The 24391-nt window shown below is 53.9% G+C and overlaps 1 protein-coding gene and 1 long non-coding RNA gene across 4 annotated transcripts in view; both read right to left on the bottom strand.

Annotated features, from left to right (window-relative positions):
* Positions 1-4366: 4366 nt before the first annotated feature.
* On the bottom strand, positions 4367-10947 carry LOC125626345 (uncharacterized). The gene is made up of 3 exons (XR_007353742.2): positions 10687-10947; positions 5150-5216; positions 4367-4727 (listed from the first exon to the last, which is right to left on the bottom strand). It is a non-coding gene; the product is annotated as an uncharacterized LOC125626345 (long non-coding RNA).
* A 5902-nt stretch (positions 10948-16849) lies between these two features.
* Positions 16850-24391, bottom strand: part of ZMIZ2 (zinc finger MIZ-type containing 2) — a 43427-nt gene continuing 35885 nt past the window's right edge. For all 3 annotated transcript variants that reach the window (XM_048829159.2, XM_048829157.2, XM_048829158.2), the window contains exons 14-19: positions 24276-24343; positions 23788-23856; positions 22406-22653; positions 21831-22003; positions 20891-21145; positions 16850-18482 (exon numbers count right to left, since the gene is read on the bottom strand). In XM_048829159.2, coding sequence (XP_048685116.2) covers positions 18375-18482; positions 20891-21145; positions 21831-22003; positions 22406-22653; positions 23788-23856; positions 24276-24343 — 921 coding nt within the window. In that variant the 3' untranslated portion in view covers positions 16850-18374. The remainder of the gene's footprint in view (positions 18483-20890; positions 21146-21830; positions 22004-22405; positions 22654-23787; positions 23857-24275; positions 24344-24391) is intronic.

The following is a 24391-nucleotide window of genomic DNA, read 5'->3' as shown; positions in this document are numbered from 1 at the left end:
GAGCCCAGTAATCTACACCTTCTTCCCACAAGGTGCTAGAGTCATGCTCCCTTAGTTTTACACTCTTTTCGCCTTACCCACGTCATCTGAATTTGGTCCCCTGGGGGCCTCATTCTGGTCTTGTACCTGTAGAATTCAGCAGTAACTCCACTGAAGTCGGGTAAAATCCATGTAAGGTTGGAATCAGGCCCTTTGTGTCTAAGGCAGTCTTAAACTGATATAACTAACACACTGAGGGGCTGAAAGTGAACTCAGCTTGAAGTATCAGGCTGAGAACCCATGGGATAAGGCATGAAGCATGCGGATGGGGGCTTGGAGGTAGGAATAAAGGAGATTCCTGAATGGAGCGGGTCATGGAGTGGGCCATGGCCTCTTGAATACGTCCCCGTGACCCAGGATGTTGGAACACCACTGGCGTGTTTAGATGCACTGAAATCTCTGTCTCTCCAGCTCTGGGGTGGGGTGAACCAATAGGCACAGTTGTATCTTCCAGAACAAACCTGGGGTTTTTCCTTAAGCTCTTGAGGTTTGGGGTTTTTTTTCACCTCTGGAATCTGAGTCAGACCTTGCATTTGGGGAAGGAGCAGGGGGAAGAGAAACCTGCCCACTCACTGTTGTGTCTAATTTAAGCAGCAAGCTGGTTGGGGAAAAGGACCTGCGGTTGCTGATTTATCTTTGAAGCTCCATGCTTGACAGTTTAATCACAGTGTATTATTAGCAATAATTAATCATCCCCATCCAGAGAGGAGCGCAGGGGATGATTTTCCTGCAAACACCTGTATTAATAAGGACACAGGGAGCGGGCACTCAGCAGACATGCTGTGGAAAGGGAACCCTCCTGCCCCAATACAACACAGAGATGCCCAGAGGTTTCTGGACATTCCCCTAAGGATTTCTGCATCTTGATGAAAAATGAACACTGAGATGTCACATTCCCTCCCAGAATGCTTTACTCCTCTGAGCAGCTTCACAGAGTGACTCAGTGATGGCCTGATTTTGGGAGCTGCCGGCCCCCTCCGCTCTCACTGGTTGCAATAAATGTGTGCTCAGACCTGGAGCTCTGGGCTCTGAAACCTAGGCAGGGGGTGGGCTTCAGAGCCAGAGCTCCAGTCAGAGCTGCAACGTCCAAGCGCTGTCTATGCTGCTATTTTTAGAGCACTGTTCTGAGCCCCACTAGCCCAAGTCTGTCAACCCCAGCTGGGAGGCTCGCTCATACCCCCAGGGCATTGGACAGCTGCAGTACACCCCACTGGAGTGGAAAGACGGTACAAACTGCTAGGCAACTTCACTCAGGAGGAATCATACGAGGGTGTCTTTTGGGAAAAACACACCTTTCTTTTGTGCTAGACCTGACCATGGGTTACAGACCTGCGGGATATAAAGCTACTGCATATGATTCAGAACTGTTAGGAGATGAATTTGGAGACAATTTGGTGTCTAGATCCACCCGATTACAGCTCAGATTCACACTTTAGCTCTCTTGCACAGACCTGCAGTGTCACGGCTGGTGGGCTCAGAAGGCAGTTCATTTGCGGGTGAGCTGACAGCACAGAGCAAACCTATTGCTAGAGCTGGCAGAGAGCAGTGCATTTTGTTTGGGCAAGGGAAACTGAGCTCCCCCAAGCACGCCTGTTAGCAAGCCGCGAAAGGACAGGAATGCTTCTCGTTCCAAAGGCTTGCCAAGGTCTGGAGATGGGAGGGGGAAGCAGTGGGAGTCACGCCCTCAATAAAACAACCTCCAAAGATCCTCCCAACCCCCTTGGTATTAATTGACCTAAATCATTTAATGCCTTCTCCAAGCTTTGCCCACACAAGAGCCTGTGGCCTCCGTCTCCTTTACACATATTAATTTAATTACATGGTAACTGCCACCTAATTGGCATCCTTGGTGGCTATAAGACCCAGCCTGCAATGTGCCATCGCTGGGCCAGGTGGCATGTCTGCATGCCTTGGGGCATGCGGTGGCTGTGAGGCGTGTGGCAGGGGTCCGTGCATGCACTTTGGCTGCTGCCCTACGATCCTGCTGTTACTGCTTCCCTCCTACCGAAACCGGAGCTATATGAAGACAGAACGAACGTGGCTGGGAGCAGGTGCCATGCTGGGGCCTAAGGTTACATTACCTGCAGTCAGATTGGATGCCATAGCATTGACTCATTGGGAGAATCTGGGGGGTGAGCACTCAGAGAGCTGTACATGGGCAGGGAGCATCTCTGGATCACTGTAGCTAATGAGTAGCAGCAGTGGGCGTGGAATGCGTTAAAGGCCTTTCCCATCCTCGCTGGGGCTGAGGCTGAGGCTGCTGGACAGCAGCGTCCTGGATGCGGCATCACCAGAAAACTGGAGGCAGGATCACAGCGGGAACCACCTCCTCGTGGCTCATGGGGTCCATCCTGCCCCAAGAGACAGGCATGGCTCCGTGGGTGCCATTTAATCTGTGCCCCCTCTCCTCATCCCATCCCAGTTGGACACCTAGTGACATCCCGCCCACTTGGGAGACAGCAGAAGGAGTGGGTCAGAGATCCCAGGGAGGTCAGCCTGTAGCAGCTGGTACCTACACTGGCTCTCCCCTGGTGCAGGGCAGCCCACAACACATGGCCTCAATATCAGAGGGGGAGCCTAGGGAGGGCCCATAGACTCCAGCAGTTTGCATAGGGGGCACTAGGAGCAGAGTCTGGCCCCATCTCTAGGTGGGACGTACACAGTGCTGGGGAAGGTGGGTTATGGGTGGGGGAGCTTAAGGAAGGAGCTCGGCTGTGTGTTTCCAGGTGAGTGCGTGTCTGGTGTTTGCATTTAATCTGATCTAGAAGCCAGGCTTTGGCCCGAGCTGCCCTTTATGCCACTGCATGAGGCTGTTGCACCAGCCCCTCTCAGGAGGCAGATTGAATCATAGAAAATTAGGGTTGGAAGAGACCTCAGGAGGTCATCTAGTCCAACCCCCTGCTCAAAGCAGGACCAACTCCAACTAAATCATCTCAGCCAGGGCTTTTACAACCGGGCCTTAAAAACCTATAAGGATGGAGATTCCACCACCTCCCTAAGGTATTCCAGTGCTTCATCACCCTCCTAGTGAAACAGTTTTTTCTAATATCCAACCTAGACCTCCCCCACTGCAACTTGAGACCATTGCTCCTTGTTCTGTCCTCTCCACCACTGAGAACAGCCTCGCTCCATCCTCTTTGGAACCCTCCTTCAGGTAGTTGAAGGCTGCTATCAAATCTCACTCTTCTCTTCTGCAGACTAAATAAGCCCAGTTTACCTAAGGCAGGCGCCACAGTGAGAAGCCAGCTGATCTGATCCCATGGACTGGGGAGACCATCCATGCCTCATTACAATCAGACCGTTGGGGCAGCCCAGTCAGAGGCTGGTGTTAGAGCCTGTGGCTGGAAGCTGGGGCTCCTGGCTTCTCTTCCATAACTCTGGAAAATCTGTCCCAGTTCAGCCCTGGGATAACCAGGGACAACCTAGGAGCATTAGCACCACCCCACCTCACCTGGTCAGAGAAGGGCTACGAATGGCATAAGTGCATGAGGGAAAGCTGGATCTGAGCTGTTCAGCTGTGTCAGAGGCCCTGTACTGCTAACACCTAATGGGAGATTCTCCTTGTGCTTTTGGAGCAGAAGGGAGCAGGCTGGCTTCTGCTGCTACCACGACCTTCTCAGTGGCTGGTGCAAGGCTCAATGAGAAACACACAGGCCTAGATGGTCATACTGGATTTGTCACCACCACCTTATAATATTAATCCTTCGCCCTCCCCTAGTCCCTTCCGCATCAGGATCTCAAAGCTCTTTACAAACACCACTGCATTTGTTATCCCTGCCTCAAAGAGCTCACATTTTAAGCAGCCTGGCTACACCTCCGGGACAAAAGGAAGCAGTGTAGCCCCATTTTACAGGCTGGGAAACTGAGTCACAGGGAGGGTCTTTTCAGGAAGCCTGAAGCAGAGCTGGGATCAGGGCCGTGGTGTCTTTGCTGAGCCTATTTCAGTGCCCTCGAGGGATATTCCCTTAGCCCCAGGGCCAATGACCACTGGGAAGGCAGAAAGCCATCTTGGAGAACAAGGCGCCGGGACAAGGGGGCCTGCACACTAGGCATGAGTGGGGTGGAGCTTTGGGAAATGATACAGTCCACAGCAAGCAGGGGAATCACCAGTAAATTCCCATCGCTGTGGTCTCCGGCGGGCTCGGTGCCATGGGACAGAGTTCATGGAGAGCTAGCCCTGCTCTCACATACTGGCCAGGAGCAGAGTTATGCCCCCTCTGTTTATTTAGATTTAAAATGCTACAGGCTCTGGGCGCCCTGACAAAGGTAGGTTTCAGAGTAGCAGCCGTGTTAGTCTGTATTCGCAAAAAGAAAAGGAGTACTAGTGGCACCTTAGAGACTAACCAATTTATTTGAGCATAAGCTTTCGTGAGCTACAAACGTAGTTATACAATCAGTACAGTTCAACTAACTCCGATCTCAGCAGATTTCAAATCATCGATGTCACAGGACCCTGACCCCCTTCACCACCTCAGCAGTGTGCCCCCGCCCTCCCGAAAGACCCTTGCCAGCAGGCATCTTTTGGAGTGAAAGTTGCCAAATTCGAGCTATTTTGGAGTGTGGGGGGGAGCAAGTTCCAGGCTCCAAGAGAGTCTTTCTAATGAGGGGCGGTCCAACTCTCTGACCACCACTGCAGCAAGATCCTCCCTGGAAAGAGCACTTCCTCCCACTCTGGTGACACAAAGAAGCTGTGGAAAGGGAGGGAGGGAGAAGCAGATTTTTAAAGATATTGTTTTAAGTGTTGTCATTCACCCTGAGCTCTATCAGTGCCCCTCAATCCTGACCCACAGCTACTCCTGCTATTACAAGCACAGGCTTCCTCTCACAGATGCTCCCTGTTCCAGACCCACAGCCCCTCCCCTGGGTATTTCCATTCTATGTTCCACCCCGCTCCTGACAACCACACCACAGTTCCACGCCTGGGCACCCTCTGAATCCATAGTTCTGGCAACAGGCCTCCCCATGGCTTATGAACTGCAGGCCCACTGTACGCGGTAGGTGGAGCATAATGGGTGTGTGGAGGGACTGTGGCTGTTTTGGGGATATGCCCGAGGTGGCCCCTCTCAGGCCAGTGGTGGGCTGGGACTGGTCACTGGTGGAAGTGGGTTACCTCAGGCTGGGTGTCCTTCCGAGGGCTATTCCTGGCTCTGCCATAGAGACAGGATCACAGCAAGGCCCTGAAAGCAAATAGTCTGATTATTCATTAGCCTGAAGGAAGGACTCAGTTTTCTGCCCTACCAGGAGCTATAAGCTAAGCAGGACTGGGGAAGGCTGTTAGTGAGTGACAAGGGGCAGGAGCACTTCTCTTGGCGTTCAGGAGAGAGCGTGGATGGCAGGGGGCACTGAGATATTGGTGGGGCATTCAGCTGAGAGGATTCTGATGTAATGAATCCAAAAGGGATTTTCTAATGAGGATGCTGGGCTTCCTCTGGCTTTCCAGCTCTCAGCGGGACTACAGCCTTGCTACATCACACTGTCCACTGCCACCCTGTCTCCTGTAACATGAAATGTCTCCACACTAGTAAAACTAACCCAGATCTTTGCTCAGAGAGTGATTTAAAGAAGTGCTGCAACTGCATCTAACATCTAGACATTTGCACACAGACTGACTGCCTGGTAGTGCCTCCCCCAAACTCTTCCCTCCTGCAACCTTCACTCCTCACTCTAGGTTCCACGCAGGTTACTCCAATCCACACAGAGGATTTACACCGGTTTAATTTTAAATCAGTTTAAAAAACAATGCAAATTAAATCAGTGCAAACCCCTGCGTCGGCACTCTTTCTCTGCTTCAACTTGGTTTGTATTAGCTTCATTTGCCTCTGTAAGAGATCTGCTGATCCACGCAAGGTTTAAACAGATATTAGAGCCTCCACCCTCAAAGCTCTGCTAGTTGAGCTAAACTGGCTTCAGATCACCCCTTTCATTAAATTGGCACAGGTTTGTGAGTGGATCCAGCCTGAGCCACATGACATCACCCACGTGACTTCCACTCCTCCCTGTGGCACCTTAGAGACTAACAAATTTATTTGAGCATAAGCTTTTGTGGGCTACAGCCCACTTCATCGGATGCATAGAATGGAACATATAGTAAGAAGATAAATATATATACATACAGAGAAGGAGGAAGTTGCCATACAAACTGTAAGAGACCAATTAAGATGAGCTATTATCAGTAGGAGAAAAAAAAATTTTTGTAGTGATGACCCAATCAAGATGGCCCATTTAGACAATTGACAAGAAGGTGTGAGGATACTTAACATGGGGAAATAGATTCAATATGTGTAATGACCCAGCCACTCCCAGTCTCTATTCAAACCCAAGTTAATGGTATCTAGTTTGCCTATTAATTCAAGCTCGGCAGTTTCTCGTTGGAGTCTGTTTTTGAAGCTTTTCTGTTGCAAAATTGCCACCTGTAAGACTGTTACTGAGTGACCAGAGAGGTTGAAATGTTCTCCTACCGGTTTTTGAATGTTATGATTCCTGATGTCAGATTTGTGTCCATTTATTCTTTTGCGTAAAGACTGTCCGGTTTGGCCAATGTACATGGCAGAGGGGCATGGCTGGCACATGATGGCATATATCACATTGGTAGATGTGCAGGTGAATGAGCCCCTGATGGCGTGGCTAATGAGATTAGGTCCTATGATGGTGTCACTTGAATAAATATGTGGACAGAGTTGGCATCAGGCTTTGTTGCAAGATAGGTTCCTGGTTTAGTGTTTTTGTTGTGTGGTGTGGGGTTGCTGGAGTGGATTTGCTTCGGGTTGGGGGGCTGTCTGTAAGCGAGGACTGGTCTGTCTCCCAAGGTCTGTGAGAGTGAGGGATCATTTTTCAGGATAGATTGTAGATCTTTGATGATGCGCTGGAGAGGTTTTAGTTGGGGGCTGAAGGTGAGAGCTAGTGGCATTCTCTTATTTTCTTTGTTGGGCCTCTCCTATAGTAGGTGTCTTCTGGGTACTCTTCTGGCTCTGTCAATCTGTTTTTTCACTTCAGCAGGTGGGTACTGTAGTTTTAAGAATGCTTGATAGAGATCTTGTAGGTGTTTGTCTCTGTCTGAGGGGTTGGAGCAAATGCAATTGTATCTTAGAGCTTGGCTGTAGACAATGGATCGTGTGGTGTGTCCTGGTTTGGAAGCTGGAGGCACGTAGGTAAGTCTAACGGTCAGTAGGTTTCCGGTATAGGGTGGTGTTTATGTGACCATCGCTTATTAGCACAGTAGTGTCCAGGAAATGGACCGCTTGTGTGGATTGGTCTAGGCTGTGGTTGATGGTGGGATGGAAATTGTTGAAATCACGGTGGAATTCCTCAAGGGCTTCTTTTCCATGGGTCCAGATGATGAAGCTGTCATCAATGTAGTGCGAGTAGGGGCATTAGGGGACGAGAGCTAAGGAAGCATTGTTCTAAGTCAGCCATAAAAATGTTGGCATACTGTGGGGCCATGCGGGTACCTATAGCAGTGCCACTGACTTAAAGGTATACATTGTCCCCAAAGGTGAAATAGTTGTGTATGTTCCATTCTATGCATCCGATGAAGTGAGCTGTAGCCCACGAAAGCTCATGCTCAAATAACTTTTGTTCGTCTCTAAGGTGCCACAATTACTCCTGTTCTTTTTGCAGATACATACTAACATGGCTGCTACTCTGAAACTCCTCCCTGGGTAAATGCTACACGGGGTGGAAACCTAGATCTGAGTGAGATAACCCAGGCTGGAGGGAGAGTCGGGTTTCAGGGCAGCCCTGTCCAGTGTCATGACCCTCATGTGACACTCACACACTTGGTAGGTGTGTCACACAGGGCTACATAACAGAGCATTTCCCTTCCCCGGCACCCGGAAGCCCTGGGGAAAGTGCACTGAGCTCCAAAGCTTCTAACCAGTCCAACTTCAGCCCCGCTCAGTTCCCCTCTCCTAGAAGTTTTCTGGAGGGGGGACTATGTGAGATAAGTTTGATGGGTCTCTCCTCCACATTTTGCACTAATGGGGCAGGCTCAGTGGAGAGGCTGAGAACCACAAGGAACATGGGGTGAAATGCCCCTGTGGCCCCTGCCCAAATCAGGGCTGGGGCCAGCTGGCAAGGCCATGCCTGGGGAAGCTGACCCTGCGCGGGCCCTGTACATATGCCGAAGGCTTTGCACACTAGGGCTGCACAAGTGCTAAATCCACAGTTGACTGTTACCTGCAAATTTTCCTATGAAACACTTGACATCAGTGTAACACAGAGAACAGCTTAGAGTCTGGTGTTGGCCCGGAGGGTAGCACGCGCTGCCCCTGTGACTTATGCTTTTGGTTTGCTCAGTGTAGCTGGTACATTTCTTCCCCCACTCCACAGCCTAGACCGGACCAGGAATGGGTTGAAAAAATCTCTGCTCCATCTGCTCCCCTCTTGCAGGTGTGTGAGGGAACAACCAGGTGAGTGAGGTGGACTGTTCTATTCTCCCTGTGGCAGAGGGAAGGGGCGGGGAAGCATAATGGGATTTTCCAAACCACCTGGACCCATTTCAAGGGCTGCAGCCTAGTAACTGTAGGGATCAATGCGGAGGGGGAAGCTGCCAGCAATGAGCCACGCCCTGGCAATCACTAAGCAGGGCACTGGGGTGGGGGGGAGAATAGACTAGAATGGGTTAAATCCCAGAGTCCCTGTGTGATGGTGGGCAAATCACTTAGCAGCCCTGTGCCTCAGTTTCCACATCAATACAATGGGGTACAGGTCCTGCCATGGAGGGGTGTGTGAGGATAAATACATTGAAGACCGAAAGGCTGAGCTACTGCAGCACTGGACACCCAATAGACACCCCCAGGTGTTGGCAGTGAGGATTTTGCCTTGGCCGCCTGTACCGAGTGTGGCGCAGACTGCAGGGGTTTTGCCTCAGTTTCCCACAAAGATAGTCATCAAAGCAGGAGAGCGTACTTGGATTTGTCATGCCAAAGCACAAGCAGTAACTTGAAAAACAAATTGGGAAAGTATGTCTAGAGCCAGGCTTCCTCTCCCCAGCAGGTTGGGTAAGCGGCTCATCACCCTGCCCTGGGGAGAAAGGGCTCTGCAAAGTGCACAGATCTCTGCAAGCTTGAGCAGAAAGGAAGAAACAGGGCAAGGCTTGAAGATGCTGCTTTGGGGGAGATGGCGGAGCACCCTGCAAAAGGCACCTGCCCAGGGTTTGTGAAGGGATGGGCTGGTTCCCCAGCTCCTGCAGGAGAAAGTGCAGAGGATCTGTGGTGGGTTGTTAGAGGCATGGCTAGTGGGTAGGAGGACTCTGCAGCATGGCAGGGAAGATGCAGAGAGCTATGGATTCCAACTGTGAAGTGGTCAGGGTGCACTCAACTAGCCCTTCTAGCACATTGCACCTCAATGAAGCTTCACGTGCCCCCTCTGCATAGACACAGAGGCTTGGCCAGGGCCAGGGGTGGGAGTGCTGGAGGCCAGGCCTATGCTCGGACCACTACACTCTACTGCCAGATATTTTGTCCCCTTACAATGTTATTTATATGGCTGGGGGAGGGGAACCCTGGGGGGCCTGGCAGAGAAGGGGGTGGGGAATACCTGGTAAGGAGGGGGACCTTTGGAGGTGGATCCCCAACAGGGGGGTCCAGCAGGGAGGGGGAGCCCTGGGAAGGGGAGTCTCCTATGGGTGTCTGGTTGTGGGGGAGACCTGGGAGGGAGGTCCCTGGTGCTGGGGCCTCCCCCTTGAGGCAGCCTCTCCCCGGACTAGGGGCGGGGCTGAGCTCGGCTCGGCCCAGTCTCGCTAACGCGCCGCAGCTGCCGGATAAAGCCCCAGCGGCGATCAATCGTCCCCGCAGCCTGTGGCCGGAGGAGGCGCCCCGCCCGCCGGGGGGGTCTGGGGAGAGAGGGGTGGGGAAAGCCCGGCGGAGGAAGGGGCGGGGTGGGAGTGGGTTACTGGGTAGAAGGGGCAGGGAAGCCCGGCGGGGGGGTCTGGGGAGAGAGGGGCGGGGTGGGTTACTGGGTAGAAGGGGCAGGGAAGCCCGGCGGGGGGGTCTGGGGAGAGAGGGGCGGGGAAAGCCCGGCGGAGGAAGGGGCGGGGCTGGGTGGGGTGGGGGGGGTTACTGGGTAGAAGGGGCAGGGGAAGCCCGGCGGGGGCGTCTGGGGAGAGAGGGGCGGGGTGGGTTACTGGGTAGAAGGGGCAGGGAAGCCCGGCGGGGGGGTCTGGGGAGAGAGGGGCGGGGAAAGCCCGGCGGAGGAAGGGGGGGGGTGGGTTACTGGGTAGAAGGGGCAGGGAAGCCCGGCGGGGGCGTCTGGGGAGAGAGGGGCGGGGAAAGCCCGGCGGAGGAAGGGGCGGGGTGGGGTGGGGTTACTGGGTAGAAGGGGCAGGGGAAGCCCGGCGGGGGGGTCTGGGGAGAGAGGGGCGGGGAAAGCCCGGCGGAGGAAGGGGCGGGGCTGGGTGGGGGGGGTGGGTTACTGGGTAGAAGGGGCAGGGGAAGCCCGGCGGGGAGGGGCTGGGTAGAAGCGGGCACGAGGGAAGCACAGGGAGGGGGAGAGTCTAGCCGGGGGCTCCCTGGCAGTGGGGTGCGTGCCCGCCCACAGAGAGCTGCTCCTCCTGCCGTGCAGGACCCGGAGGCTGTGGGTGTAACAGCCTGAGCCCCGCCCCGCCTAGCTCTGTAGCACCCCCATCGCGCTGGGGGTGGGGGGTTATACCTGCAAAGAGGGTCAGTACGGGAGCTACCGAGGGCCTTCGCGGCTGCTCTCTGCAGGATACACCCCAAGCGTCTTCGCCAGCCGCTCCCTGGCGATGGCTGGATCTGCACGCGCATTTTACGCTGGGTGGCAGCAGCCCTGCCCGCAGGGGGGCCGGACCCCTGAAATCCTCCAGGGCGAGGGACTGGCTGGAGGCCTCACTCAGGAGAGGAGAACACTTGCTGCTCCTACTAGCTGGCAGAACTGGCAGGATCTGGCACACTGTGGCCCATGTGACAGTGCCCCTTAACGCTGACCCACAGCCCCCCACTATACCAGTTCTTCCCCCCACCAGCTCTGTGCCCCTCGTGCCTGACCCCCAGCCACCCACCAGCTCTGTGCCCTTCATGCTTAGTGCACGGTCCCCTGCTATCCCAGTCCTGCCCCTCACAAGCTCTGTGCCCCTCACTCCTGACCCATAGTCCCCTCCTATACCAGTTCTACCCACCAGCTCTGTGCCCCTCATGCCTGACTCAGCCCCCCCATACCAGTTCTACCCCCCACCATCTCTGTGTCCCTCACCCCTGACCCACAGCCCCCTGGTAAACCTGTCCTGCCGCCCACCAGCTCTGTGTCCCTCACTCCTGATCCACAGCCCCCTGCTCCTAAGTCTAAGTGGAAGTCAAATCCTAGTGAGGTAAATGGAAAGGAGCATAAACACTGCCAAATTAAATGTAAAAATGTAATCAGAAAAGCAAAAAAGGAGTTTGAAGAACAGCTAGCCCAAAACTCAAAAGGTAATAACAAAATGTTTTTTAAGTACATCAGAAGCAGGAAGCCTGCTAACCAACCAATGGTGGCCCTGGACGATCGAGATACAAAAGGAGCACTTAAAGATGATAAAGTCATTGAGGAGAAACTAAATGAATTCTTTGCTTCAGTCTTCACGTCTGAGGATGTTAGGGAGATTCCCAAACCTGAGCCATCTTTTGAAGGTGACAAATCTGAGGAAGTGTCACAGATTGAAGTGTCACTAGAGGAGGTTTTGGAACTAACAGGAACAAGTCACCGGGACCAGATGGCATTCACCCAAGAGTTCTGAAAGAACTCAAATATGAAATTGCGGAACAATTAACTGTGGTTTGTAACCTGTCCTTTTAAATCAGCTTCTGTACCCAGTGACTGGAAGATAGCTAATGTAACACCAATATTTAAGAAGGGCTCTAGAGGTAATCCCGGCAATTACAGACCGGTAAGTCTAACGTCAGTACTGGGCAAATTAGTTGAAACAATAGTAAAGAATAAAATTGTCAGACACAGAAGAATATAAATTGTTGCACAAAAGTCAACATGGTTTCTGTAAAGGGAAATTGTCTTACTAATCTATTAGAGTTCTTTGAAGGGATCAACAAACGTGGACAAGGGGGATCCAGTGGACATAGTGTACTTAGATTTCCAGAAAGCCTTTGACAAGTTCCCTCACCAAAGGCTCTTATGTAAATTAGGTTGTCATGGGAGAAGAGGGAAGATCCTTTCATGGATTGAGAACTGGTTAAAAGACCGGGAACAAAGGGTAGAAATAAATGGTAAATTTTCAGAATGGAGAGGGGTAACTAGTGGTGTTCCCCAAGGGTCAGTCCTAGGATCAATCCTATTCAACTTCTTTATAAATGATCTGGAGAAAGGGGAAAACAGTGAGGTGGCAAAGTTTGCAGATGATACTAAACTGCTCAAGATAGTTAAGACCAAAGCAGACTGTGAAGAACTTCAAAAAGATCTCACAAACTAAGTGACTGGGTAACAAACTGGCAAATGCAATTTAATGTGGATAAATGTAAAGTAATGCACATTGGAAAAAATAACCCCAACCATACATACAATATGATGGGGGCTAATGTAGCTACAAGTAATCAGGAGAAAGATCTTGGAGTCATTGTGGATAGTTCTCTGAAGATGTCCATGCAGTGTGCAGTGGCAGTCAAAAAAGCAAACAGGATGTTAGGAATCATTAAAAAAGGGATAGAGAATAAGACTGAGAATATCTTATTGCCCTTATATAAATCCATGGTACGCCCACATCTTGAATACTGCCGACAGATGTGGCCTCCTCATCTCAAAAAAGATATACTGGCATTAGAAAAGGTTCAGAGAAGGGCAACTAAAAGATTAGGGGTTTGGAACAGGTCCCATATGAGGAGAGATTAAAGAGGCTAGGACTTTTCATCTTGGAAAAGAGGAGACTAAGGCGGGATATGATAGAGGTCTATAAAATCATGAGTGGTGTGGAGAAAGTGAATAAGGAAAAGTTATTTACTTGTTCCCATAATATAAGAACTAGGGGCCACCAAATGAAATTAATGGGCAGCAGGTTTAAAACAAATAAAAGGAAGTTCTTCTTCACTCAGCGCACAGTCAACCTGTGGAACTCCTTGCCTGAGGAGGTTGTGAAGGTTAGGACTATAACAGGGTTTAAAAGAGAACTGGATAAATTCATGGAGGTTAAGTCCATTAACAGCTATTAGCAAGGATGGGTAAGGAATGGTGTCCCTAGCCTCTGTTTGTCAGAGGGTGGAGATGGATGGCAGGAGAGAGATCACTTGATCATTACCTGTTAGGTTCACTCCCTCTGGGGCACCTGGCATTGGCCACTGTCGGTAGACAGGATACTGGGCTGGATGGACCTTTGGTCTGACCCAGTATGGCCATTCTTATGTTCTCTTTGATGAATTTAGTGAGCCGCAGAGCGGGAACGGATGTTTATCTGAAGAACAAGCATCTCCAGTTACAACAGTAAATCCTTACCCTTCTTCTTGAGGATTTAAATCAGTCTCTAGCTGGGGTTAAGAGAACACTCCAGTGTGGGGTGTATTATCCGTCATTTGCTAGTGCATAGGTTCTCCCACCTTCCTCTCAAGCAGCTGCTGGGAGTGGGAGCTGGGATACTGGGCTAGCTGGCCCAGCCTGGCAATCCCTCTGCTTGTATGTCTCCCCAGCTGCCCCAGCATGTCAGACTGGGAGTGTGCTCCTTCCCTGCTCCCTCTTCTCTTTGTAAAAGCTGGAACCATGTTTGCTTTGCTTCAGCCCTTGGACCCCTCCCAGCACTGTTCGTCAGCAGGACAATTTGCTAATCCCTTTAATCCCCCCAGCGTTGTGTTGCACTGGCCCAGGGTAAACTGTGGGGACATCGACCACGCTGGAGCAGAGGCTCCTCCAAAATGCCTGAGCTCAAAGGGATTGCTTTTCTCGCTGAGGATGGTGTCTCTCAAGAGCGCTATTTGCAGCCATTTCAGTCCCGGTTCCCCCCCCCCCCCGCCTTTCTTGCTGGTAGATTTAGGATTCCGAGCTCTTATTCCCAGTAAACCCTTTGGCAGCATTAACTCTTGAGGCCCCACGGGTGCCCTCACCTCTGACCTGCAGGCTATCTTCTTTTGCCCACCTTGGATCTCGAGCTCCTGGGGCAGCTGCATTGGCTGCCTCTTGCTCCACATGTCCTGCTTTCTTTGATGAGGGTGGTTGTGTTGCTCCCAAACTGCTGCCTTTCAGCTTTCCCTAGCCTTCTACCCCACTGTCGGATTTTCATACGCCCTCTTGCACTTACTGGGTTCCTTCATTCCAACCCACTGTCTTACTGTCCTGGTACGGCTGCTGGCAGAGACCACATCCCTTGCTCTGCTGAAATCAGGGGCTTCGTGCTTTCTTTTCCTTCTGTCAGATCCTCTTCTGGAAAGATGCAGAGTGGGATAGCTCCCCCATTAACTGGTCTCTTTGCTCTTTGGATTCTAAGTAACTTTTGGTGTCGCTTAGATGAGACTTATTTGGTATCCAGCAAATACCAGGGCAGTTAAAACCCCCCACAAACAGTTCTGGGTTGGTTTGAGGGTGGAAGATTTAGAGGTCTTATGAGCAGAAGGGACCATTATGATAATTTAAACTAGTTCCTGCAAGATACAGACCCAAGAACCTCACCCAAGGATTCCTGCATCCAGTCCATGCCTCTGAGTTTGAGCATATCTTTTAGAAAGACACACCTTGTTAAGACTACAAGCGATGGGGAATCCACCACATCCCTAGGAAACTGGTCCAGTGGTTAATTACTCCCCACTGTTAAAAACTGTCATCTTAATTATAGTCTAAAAGCTTCAGCTTCCAGCCCCTGGCTCTCTTTCTGCCTTGGAGAGCTCTCTGCGCTCCAAAATCTCCCCAGGTAGGTCCCAGCCTGTCAGTACCAAGTCACCTTCCCCTGATTTTCCATTCCCACTCCCCCCCCAGGTGGGGAGCTGACCTGTCACTTCGTTACCTTTCATTTCTTCTAGCCCAGGGGGAGTCACTAGGCGGCCCACAGGCCAAAGCTAGACTGCCAGATGCTTCTGAACAGACCCCAAAATCTTTTTATTTACTTATCGTTATTATTTTTGTATTATTTTCTCTGGAGTCTGGACCTTGGCATGCCTGACTAACCTAATTGCCTTCTATGACAAGATAACTGGCTCTGTGGATGAGGGGAAAGCAGTGGGCATGTTATTCCTTGACTTTAGCAAAGCTTTTGATATGGACTCCCACAGTATTCTTGCCAGGAAGTTAAAGAAGTATGGGCTGGATGAATGGACTATAAGGTGGATAGAAAGCTGGCTAGATCATCGGGCTCAACAGGTAGTGATCAATGGCTCCATGTCTAGTTGGCAGCCAGTATCAAGTGGAGTGTCCCAAGGGTCAGTCCTGGGGCCGGTTTTGTTCAATATCTTCATTAATGATCTGGAGGATGGCGTGGATTGCACCCTCAGCAAATTTGCAAATGACACTAAACTGGGAGGAGAGGTAGATACGCTGGAGGGTAGGGATAGGATACGGAGGGACCTAGACAAATTAGAGGATTGGGCCAAAAGAAATCTGATGAGGTTCAACAAGGACAAGTGCAGAGGCCTGCGCTTAGGACGGAAGAATCCCATGCATCGCTACAGACTAGGGACTGATTGGCTAGGCAGCAGTTCTGCAGAAAAGGACCTAGGGGTTACGGTGGACAAGAAGCTGGATATGAATCAACAGTGTGCCCTTGTTGCCAAGAAGCCTAATGGCATTTTGGGCTGTATAAGTAGGGGCATGGCCAGCAGATCAAGGGACGTGATCATTCCCCTCTATTCGGCATTGGTGAGGCCTCATCTGGAGTACTGTGTCCAGTTTTGGGCCCCACACTACAAGAAGGATGTGGAAAAATTGGAAAGAGTCCAGCAGAAGGCAACAAAAATGATTAGGGAGCTGGAGCACATGATTTATGAGGAGAGGCTGAGGGAACTGGGATTGTTTAGTCTGCAGAAGAGAAGAATGAGGGGGGATTTGATAGCTGCTTTCAACTACCTAAAAGGGAGTTCCAAAGAGGATGGATCTAGACTGTTCTCAGTGGTAGCAGATGACAGAACAAGGAGTACTGGTCTCAAGTTGCCGTGGGGGAGGTTTAGGTTGGATATTAAGAAAAACTTTTTCACTGGAATAGGTTACCTAGGGAGGTGGTGGAATCTCCTTTCTTAGAGGTTTTTAAGGTCAGGCTTGACAAAGCCCTGGCTGGGATGATTTAGTTGGGGATTGGTCCTGCTCTGAGCAGGGGGTTGGACTAGATGACCTCCTGAGGTCCCTTCCAACCCTGATATTCTATGATTCTAATACCTGGACCAAGAAATTAGGATATTGGCAAAAAATATTCAAGGAATTTCCCCGGTAAACCCTTCAGGGTCAGGTTGTCCTTCATTGGCATTGCAGATACCACTGCTGTGTAACACCCCAGCCACCATCTCCTCCTCATCCAGTTCTCCTGGCTGGACTGGCCCCACTGCACTGACTTCCCATCCCACCAGATTTTGGTTTGACCAATCAATCAGGATCACTGCAACTTGGGATGCCGTTCCACTTAGCATCTCCCGTGGCTGCTTCAGCAGTAAATTAGCCCACATTTCTGGCATCTGCTAGCAGGGCTATGTGTAAACTGGACTCTGCATCTTCTTAGCAGGGGGCCAGGATGAGAGGAGAGATTTGGAACCTGCCCCCCTCTACACCTATTTCTTTCTCTCTCTGGTGTTCCATGTTAAAGCCACTTCCTGATCAGAGATGTCTGGAGCCCTCTCATCCGTTGACCTGCTCCCACCCTGATCTCGTAACACACGCTCACCATTTCAGACCAACAGCACCTAGGTGATTCAGTGAGCCCCACCAAAAAGAAATGCTTTAATATATAGCGATAATGAAACAGGATACACAAAACTAAACAGTCATCAGCACTCAGACACAGGACTCCATCCTAAGAAATCCGGCCAGGGATAATGGTTTGGTTTTCCCCAGTCAGGCCGCCTCTGGGACCCCCTCTCCGCTACACTGAATTCAGCCTTGGTTGGAGAGAGGTGCTGACTGGGGGTGGAGAGGTGGAGTGGCAGGTTCCAAAACCACAGCATTTTGGACTGACTCTTCGCTTTGATTTCCAGGGCTGGCTGGGCGTGTTCCCATCCTCAGCAGCCAGACCCTGCTTGGGTGGGACAGACATTTCAAACATGAGGGAAGGGGTCCCGCTCTGGCTGAAGCAGCAGGTCTCTGGTGGCAGGGGTGGTCCCACATGGAATGGTCTATATTACAAACTAGGGCGCATATGCACATTTATACAGAGGACTCTTGCCCCGGGGCTGGGGGACCCCAGAACTAGACACCAGAGCGACACACGTGCCTTTAAATATATTGGGTTTCTTTCCTTTAGTGTTTTTGAACTATGTACATCGTTGTGCTTGTAGATGACCCATCACCAGATGGAGTCAGTCTGTCAGGGTGTGTTTGGGGAACTGGCTGGTCTTTCCAATGGAGCCAGTTCCTTTGCTGCTTCTGCTGCAGTCCCGGGGGAAGGAATGGAAGAGGCTTTTCAGACTCCCCCTTTCTTCCACTGCAATTCATCATTGGCCCAACCCCACAGAGCAGGGAGCGGAGGTGGATCTCCAGGCATGCTCCTGTGAAGTACTGACACATCCAGGATGCTGGCTCCCAGAGATGGTAGGGAGCCAGAGCACATGAGCACTGGGGGGGCCTGAAGCCAACTGGGTGCTGTGCCCATCTAGGAGCTGGGATGGGTGGAGGCAGCTTCTGGAGGTCTTCAAGGGCAATGCTGTGTCTGCTTCGCCAGGCCCTGGGACTGAGCCTCATACTGGGCTCCATGGTTCGCTGCCTTTCTTCAGCATGTGTCCCCGGTGGCCTTAGGTTGTGCGGCAATGTACACACAGGTGCCAGTCTTCATCCTGAACCTCCATGTGCCCAGGCAGAGCTGAGCATTCTAGAGCCAGCAGAGGAAGCCCCATTCCAAGAAGTTGCTCCGCCTTGTTCTTCTCCAGCTGTGGTTTGTAGGACACCTCCAGGGCTGATCAGTGGGGCCAGCACACCCGGCATGTTGGTGACCTGGCACATTAGCATAGCCCGAGTGCGTCTATGTCACGGAGGCTCCAGGAACCGTCTGAGAGGGACATCTCCACTGCGTGGGAAGGATTTCCAGAGCCAGCTGCTCCAGGGTCCCTTTTGTGGGGCAGGTTCTGAGAGTTCAGACAAAGGAGTCCTTGCCCGGTGCAGAGGAGAGGCGCGTGTCTAGAAAGCTGTGGGATGGGTGAGTGTGGAGGTGCCTCAGGGTGGAGGCAAGGATGGGGGTGTGGAGGGCCTCTGGGCCTGGTGGCTGCATTTCACCGGGTACGGCTTCAGTTGTTCTCAAACAGGGAGAGCAGGTCGTCATTGCTGTTGTTGGGGAGATCTGGTGGGCCCAGGTAGGAGAGCAGCTCGTCAGGGTTCGTCAGCTCGGGAAGAAGCTGAGGGCAACAAACAGAATGAAATTACTAGGGCACCCTGTGCCCAGGGAGTGCCATGTAGGTGGCCCACGGCCAGCAACAACCTGCCCAGCCCCCTGGAGAAAAGCCGGAGCTGAGGGCGCTGCTCTGGACAAGGGGAGAAAGTAAATGGCACAGCCACAAAAGAACCCACGAACCCTGACTTCAGCCCCTGCCCCAACCCCCCAGGGCACGGCCTTCTCCCTGCTGCGAGCAGCACCCAGGAGCCCTGACTCCAGCTCTGGCTCTAGAACAGATCACTGATTGCAGGTGACCTATCCTCTCCATAAAGCCAAGCTCCGGGCTATCCCCTCTCCACTCTTGCATTCCCACATGGAGAGACCAGCTTCTGATCAGGCACAGCACTGGGCTCCACAATTTGGGAGTTGCCCCCCAGCCCTCTGTTGGGGCCATGCCATGATCTCCTCCCCAGGCTATGAAACACTACCCATCTCGGTCCCATCTCACCCAGCCAGGCATGTCAGACAACAGCTGGTGCGAGGGCCTGAGGATGCCCAGAGAGCTGAGGTGAGCCAGTGTTGCCCAGTTTGCTCCGGGCGTGGCCGTTCAATGTGTTTTTTTGTCCTGGTTTTGAAAACCCAGCAGGAGTAACTGCTAGCTGAACACCCATGGAGCAGAGGGGGATGGGCTGGGAAGAGGGGCTGCAGCCTCCAAGTCCCTGCCCCACACAGGCCATGTGGAAGGGTTACTTTTTTATCTGTCAGCCCCCAAAATAGCCAGCAGCTGCAAACTCTCCTGCAGGGAGATCTGTAGCCGGAGGGTGGGGGCATCATATTCCCCCAGTGCTGGGACCTTCCCCACTAACACCACGATCCCCATGTCCAGTCACAGCCCCCTGGGAAGACAATGTCAGCTCCCAGCAAAGAGGGAGAAGGGGCAACTCGATCCTCAGCTAGATCCAGCAGCTGATGTGCTTGGCAGTTCCTCCCCGGCAAGGGGCAAGGGAGACTCCCAAGCCCCGGGGGCTCCTAGTTCAGAGTGAGGATGTTTCACACCCACCGTGCACCAGTATGAACAGCGGCACGTGGTGCTGCAGGGCTGGGGAGAACCAAGTCCCTGCTGGGGCACGGATCTCTGGAGTGATGACGCGTCTGGGGCAGGCAGAAGCCAAGAGCCGAGCCCCACAGTGTTGCTGAGAGTGCGCAAATGAGACACCTTCTGTGGCGGGGGAAGGCAACAGGAAGTTCCAGCCGAGGCAGATGGTTCCGGGTTCAGCTGGCTGGGCAAAGTGGGATTAGCCCTGGCTGGAGGCCTGAGACAGCACAGCGCCCATGGGGTGGGAGCCTCACCAATGCCCGGGGGTCTCTGAGCAGACATAGGAGGGGGATGCACAAAGGAAACAGCATGAGGACAGCACTGGCTAAAGGCACGCCTCCTCTTCCCCCACGCCTCTAATGCACAAAGGAAACAGCATGAGGACAGCACTGGCTAAAGGCACGCCTCCTCTTCCCCCACGCCTCTAATGCACAAAGGAAACAGCATGAGGACAGCACTGGCCAAAGGCACGCCTCCTCTTCCCCCAGGCCTCTAATGCAGGGCAACAGCTGAGCGGAGCTCAAACCCCTGACCTACTGCCCAGAAGAGTCCGACAGGGAATGTCCCAGAAGAACGGGATGGGGGGATGGAATGAGGATCAAGCCTCATTCCCGACCCAAGACCATCTGCACTCCAGGCAAGAGGGTGGTGGGGATTACGCCTACTCAGCCTTAGGCCATAAGCCCTGCAGCCAGGAAGCCTCCGGGGAAGCTGGTGGGAGCCAGACCACGTGGGAACGAACCATACCCTCCGCAGGGGCTGTGTGGTGTAGGCACGTGACTGCACTCCTGGAGGGCGCGACTCGGAGTCTCACACCTCCAGCTCACCCTGCTGCAAGGTGGGGGCTGATCCATCGAGCTAGGGCAGTCCAAGGGAGTCGGCCATGAAGCTGGCTGCATCGTCGCCTCACGTACTGCTGGCACTGAAACTGACTTGCCTTAGGTGGTGCGAGGGAACTTTGAAGAGCACCTGTCCCTGCAGCCCTCCTGCCCTAGGGCAAAGGCTCTGAGCATGTGGGGATTTCCCCTCTGACAGCAGGGGGTACTGAGCTGGGCTTCTTGGCATACAAGTTTCTCAGACCCCATCCGCAGAGTGCGTGGGAGCTGGGAGCCAGTGGGCTCAGCCAGCAACGGGCCCAGGCACTGTTGGCTAATCACAGATCTGAGCCTCAGTTCGGAAGGTCCCTGCAACTAGTGCAGACCGATCCCTCAGGGCTTCCCCTGCCCTGCTTAGAGAAAAAGACTCAGTGTGTGGGGGTGTGGGGGGGAATGCAGCCCCCCAAACAACCCCCTGGAGCTGGACAGGGCACGGTCAGGAAGGGTCAGTTTACTTACATCGAGGGAAGGCTCCGGCCCTTCCCCAGCTCCCGGCATGACTGGCTGCCCCACCATCCCAGGCCCAGGGTTAAAGGCAAGATCCCCTGCATGCGCCGGACCCCCGGATCCCGCCTGCCCAATGGGCTGCCGGGACTGCGGGGGGGGAGGGTTCCGGTGATGGAGCTGCTGTCCCGACTGGCTGCTGAGGTTGGGGTTATGAAGCCCCTGCTGTACAGGGTTGTGGGATGGGTCTATCCTGCCAGATGGAGGCATCTGAGAGAGAGGAAGAAAATCCGGTGATGAGAAACCATTCTCTGAGCTGTGGAGTGGCCAGGCCTGAAGCAGGACCCCAGGGTCACACCCAGGGCCATACAAACACCCAGCATACACACATGCCCCCTTAACACCCCCACAAACATGCCACTGACACGCACCCTGCCCCACACTCCCCTCACAACCACCCGTTGCCCTTTTGGAGCCTGGTATTTTACAGCTGATGTGAGCAGACAGAATGGTGCCCCTGCATTCCCACCTTCCTGAAGAGCCTGCCACACTGCCCCCTGTGGGGTACGGGCCTCGGTGACGCGAGGTACAGTGCTGCATGCTCCCCACCGGGAGGTGCTCTCTCACTCACGAACTTCTGGGGATTGGGCCTTGGTTCTGGCTCTCCTGCACCAGATGGCAAATAACCATGCCTGGTTCAGAAAGCCACTGATCAAAGGACAGAATGCTATTGGCCAAGGCAACATGCCACCAAGCAGCCCCGGGCATACCCAGCGAACCAGCCGTGAGTTGTCACAAACACTAGTGAGGAAGCACAGCATCCTGCCAGCTGCACTACTCAAGAGCCTGGGAGGACCAGCTGCCACAGACAGAAGTGGTTGTCACCTAAGCCACAGGGAGAGCACCCCTCTCCCACACACACAACCCTTACCCCCTCCAGGGAAGCCCATCTGACCTGTCCGGTGATGGAGGGAGCTGGTGGCTTTTCGGGGGTCAGGAGGCTGCTGGGAATGTCCGACTGGTAGGAGATGGGGGGAGGCCCCGGCGTGAATTCATTTAACGTCGGGGTGCCGGGGTTTGTGGGAGGGAACGAGTCCGGGAAACTGCCAGGGCCAGAGAAGCTGGAACCTGCAAAAGAAAACCCGGTCAGAGCAGAGCCAGGTGTGTCAGAGCGGGGAAGGGTACGCTGGGAGGACACCCATGGGCAGTTCCTTGAGAATCCTGTCACATGTGTGAGTGGGCACACTCAGCTCCAGGCACCTCCCTGCACTTCATCAGCAGCAGGGTCCTCTGGGCCACCCTGCCCTGCCCGCTTCCCCAAGGAAGCCAGTGGAGACCCTTCTTTGTCCCCTCCCTCTGGTCAGAGGCCCCCGTTCCTGATGCCTAGTCCACTCCTTCATCAAAGGCCCCATTCCCTGCCCCCCCACCTGAAGGCCCTATTCCCTGTCCCTTTGCCCGCCCCCACCTGAGACCCCCTTCTCTTCCCCCCGGCTCAGAGGCCCAGCCCCCCTCCCGCCCCTGGTCACGCACTCTGGCTGCTGTAGTCACTGGCACTGCCGCTGGTGGGCGGGGGCTGCAGGGGCGTGAACGGTGAGGAGCCGGGGCCCAGGGCGGCGATCATCTCCATGACATTGGGCATCACCATGTGAGTGGGGCTCATGGTCCGGCAGCGCTTCAGCACAGGGCCGTCCTGCTCCTCCTTGACGTGGATGTCGGGCTTGATGGGCACTGGCTTCCAGCTGCATGTGGGGTCGATGGTGATCTCCTCATAGTCGGAGCTGGGTGGGCAGAGAGGGGCAGGTCAGGGTGGGCAGAGCTCTCACATCTGTTGGCACCGCCAGGGCCCCTAACATCAGTCAGCCTGGGGCAACCGGGCTATTGCCGCAGCAGTCCTGGGCTTGGCAGCTTTTCAAGAGGGGTGCGTGAGGGAGGAGCATGGGGGGGTGCATCCTGGCAAAGCCCTCCAGGGACCCGTCGCCTGTGCTGGGAGCTGCATTAGCCCCTGATCTGGAGCCGCCCTCTCTCTTCCTGGGGGCGGGCTGGACCTGTTCCCTGAAGTCCCTGGGTTTAGCTGGGCAGAGGAGTCAGCAGAGCAGGGCTGGCATGGCAAGGGCTGTGGGGAGATGGGGTGTTGGAGCAGGGCTGGCAGGAGGCCCTGTACAAGGGGTGGCTGCAGGCAGGGCCCAGCCCTACCAGCCTCTAGTGCAGGGCTGTCCTGTTAGTCGTGGGGAGGGACTGACTCAAGAGCTGCAGAGACTGCAGCCCCTTGTCAAGGTGCAACCTTCCCCCCAGTCCTGCCTCAGGCTGTGCTGGAGGGACCCCTCTGGGGGTGGAAGGGGAGGGGTGTCCAGCCCTCTCTGCTGAGGCTGCTAAGATGGGACTTTTAGCTGGACACACCCAACCGCGGCCGGGACCCTGCACTGGGCCCTGGGGACAGGCACAGCCCGGCACTCAGCTCAGTCTTGTTCTGGGATCCCCTGGGGAAAACATATTGTTGCCCCCTCCCACTAAGCAGGGGTCTCTAGAGAGCACTGCAAGGTGCTCTGTCCCCCAGGGCACAGCTCTCCCATCCCCTGAGCTCCCACCCATAGCTGTCCATTCCCCAGGAGCCCCCACTGACCCCACCCAAGTCATGTGCTGCCCTGACGTCCCCCCAACTGAACACGGGGATTCTGCCTTCAGCACCTCCGCCATCTGCCCTCTCCTGGGGGTGGGGTGGGAAGGGAGCAGAGGGCAGGTCAGGGCTCTCCAGGGCAAATCCCCTAATCAGCCTGGCTTTTTGGGAGCAGGTTATGCCCCCAGAGAGACACTAACTTCACCAACTCTCTCTCTCTGGCACACATCTGCCCTCTGACGGCGAAAAGGAAACACAACAGTGCAGCACAGTGCGGGAACTCAAGCAGGGCACTTACTTCTGAATGTAGATCAGGATCCCCAGCATGTACTGATCCACCTCTAGTCCTTCCAGGAGGGCCGTTTTACTGAGGACAAGACAAGGGACGGGTCTGAGAAGGGGACCCAGTCACACCGTTCAGCTCCTCGTAGGAGCTGGGGACTCAAATCCAAAACAGCATCCGCGGCCAGAGGAACCCAGTGCTGCTCCCCTCCCCACACAAACCCTCTGGACCCTGAGAGTGGGTCATAAAGCACAGCACAAAGGTGGGTCGGTATCTTTATCCCCGTTATACAAAGGGGGAAACTGAAGCACAGAGAGGGCAAGTCCCAGGTCACCCAGCAGCAGAGCTGCGGGTAAAACCCAGGTCTCCAGCTTCTCAGCCCCCTGCTGAGCACTAGACTCTGCTATGGCGCCGTGACAGCAGTTCAGCTGGTGTGTGAGGGGGTGGAGAGTGGGTGGGGGGGTCAGTCTGGGCTGCCCACTCCACAGAGCACGACCACTCACTTGCAAACAGGACACCGCCACGTTCCCCTCTCGCAGTTCAGTTGCAGGTAGGACTCCAAGTCAAAGCACTGAGCAGGGAGAGAAAGTGAGACAAGCAGTCACCCTTGGGGTGGAGG

This window comes from Caretta caretta, chromosome 26 (assembly GCF_965140235.1).
Source record: "Caretta caretta isolate rCarCar2 chromosome 26, rCarCar1.hap1, whole genome shotgun sequence".
NCBI lineage: Eukaryota > Metazoa > Chordata > Testudines > Cheloniidae > Caretta > Caretta caretta.
This window is presented reverse-complemented; position numbering and strand designations above follow the sequence as displayed.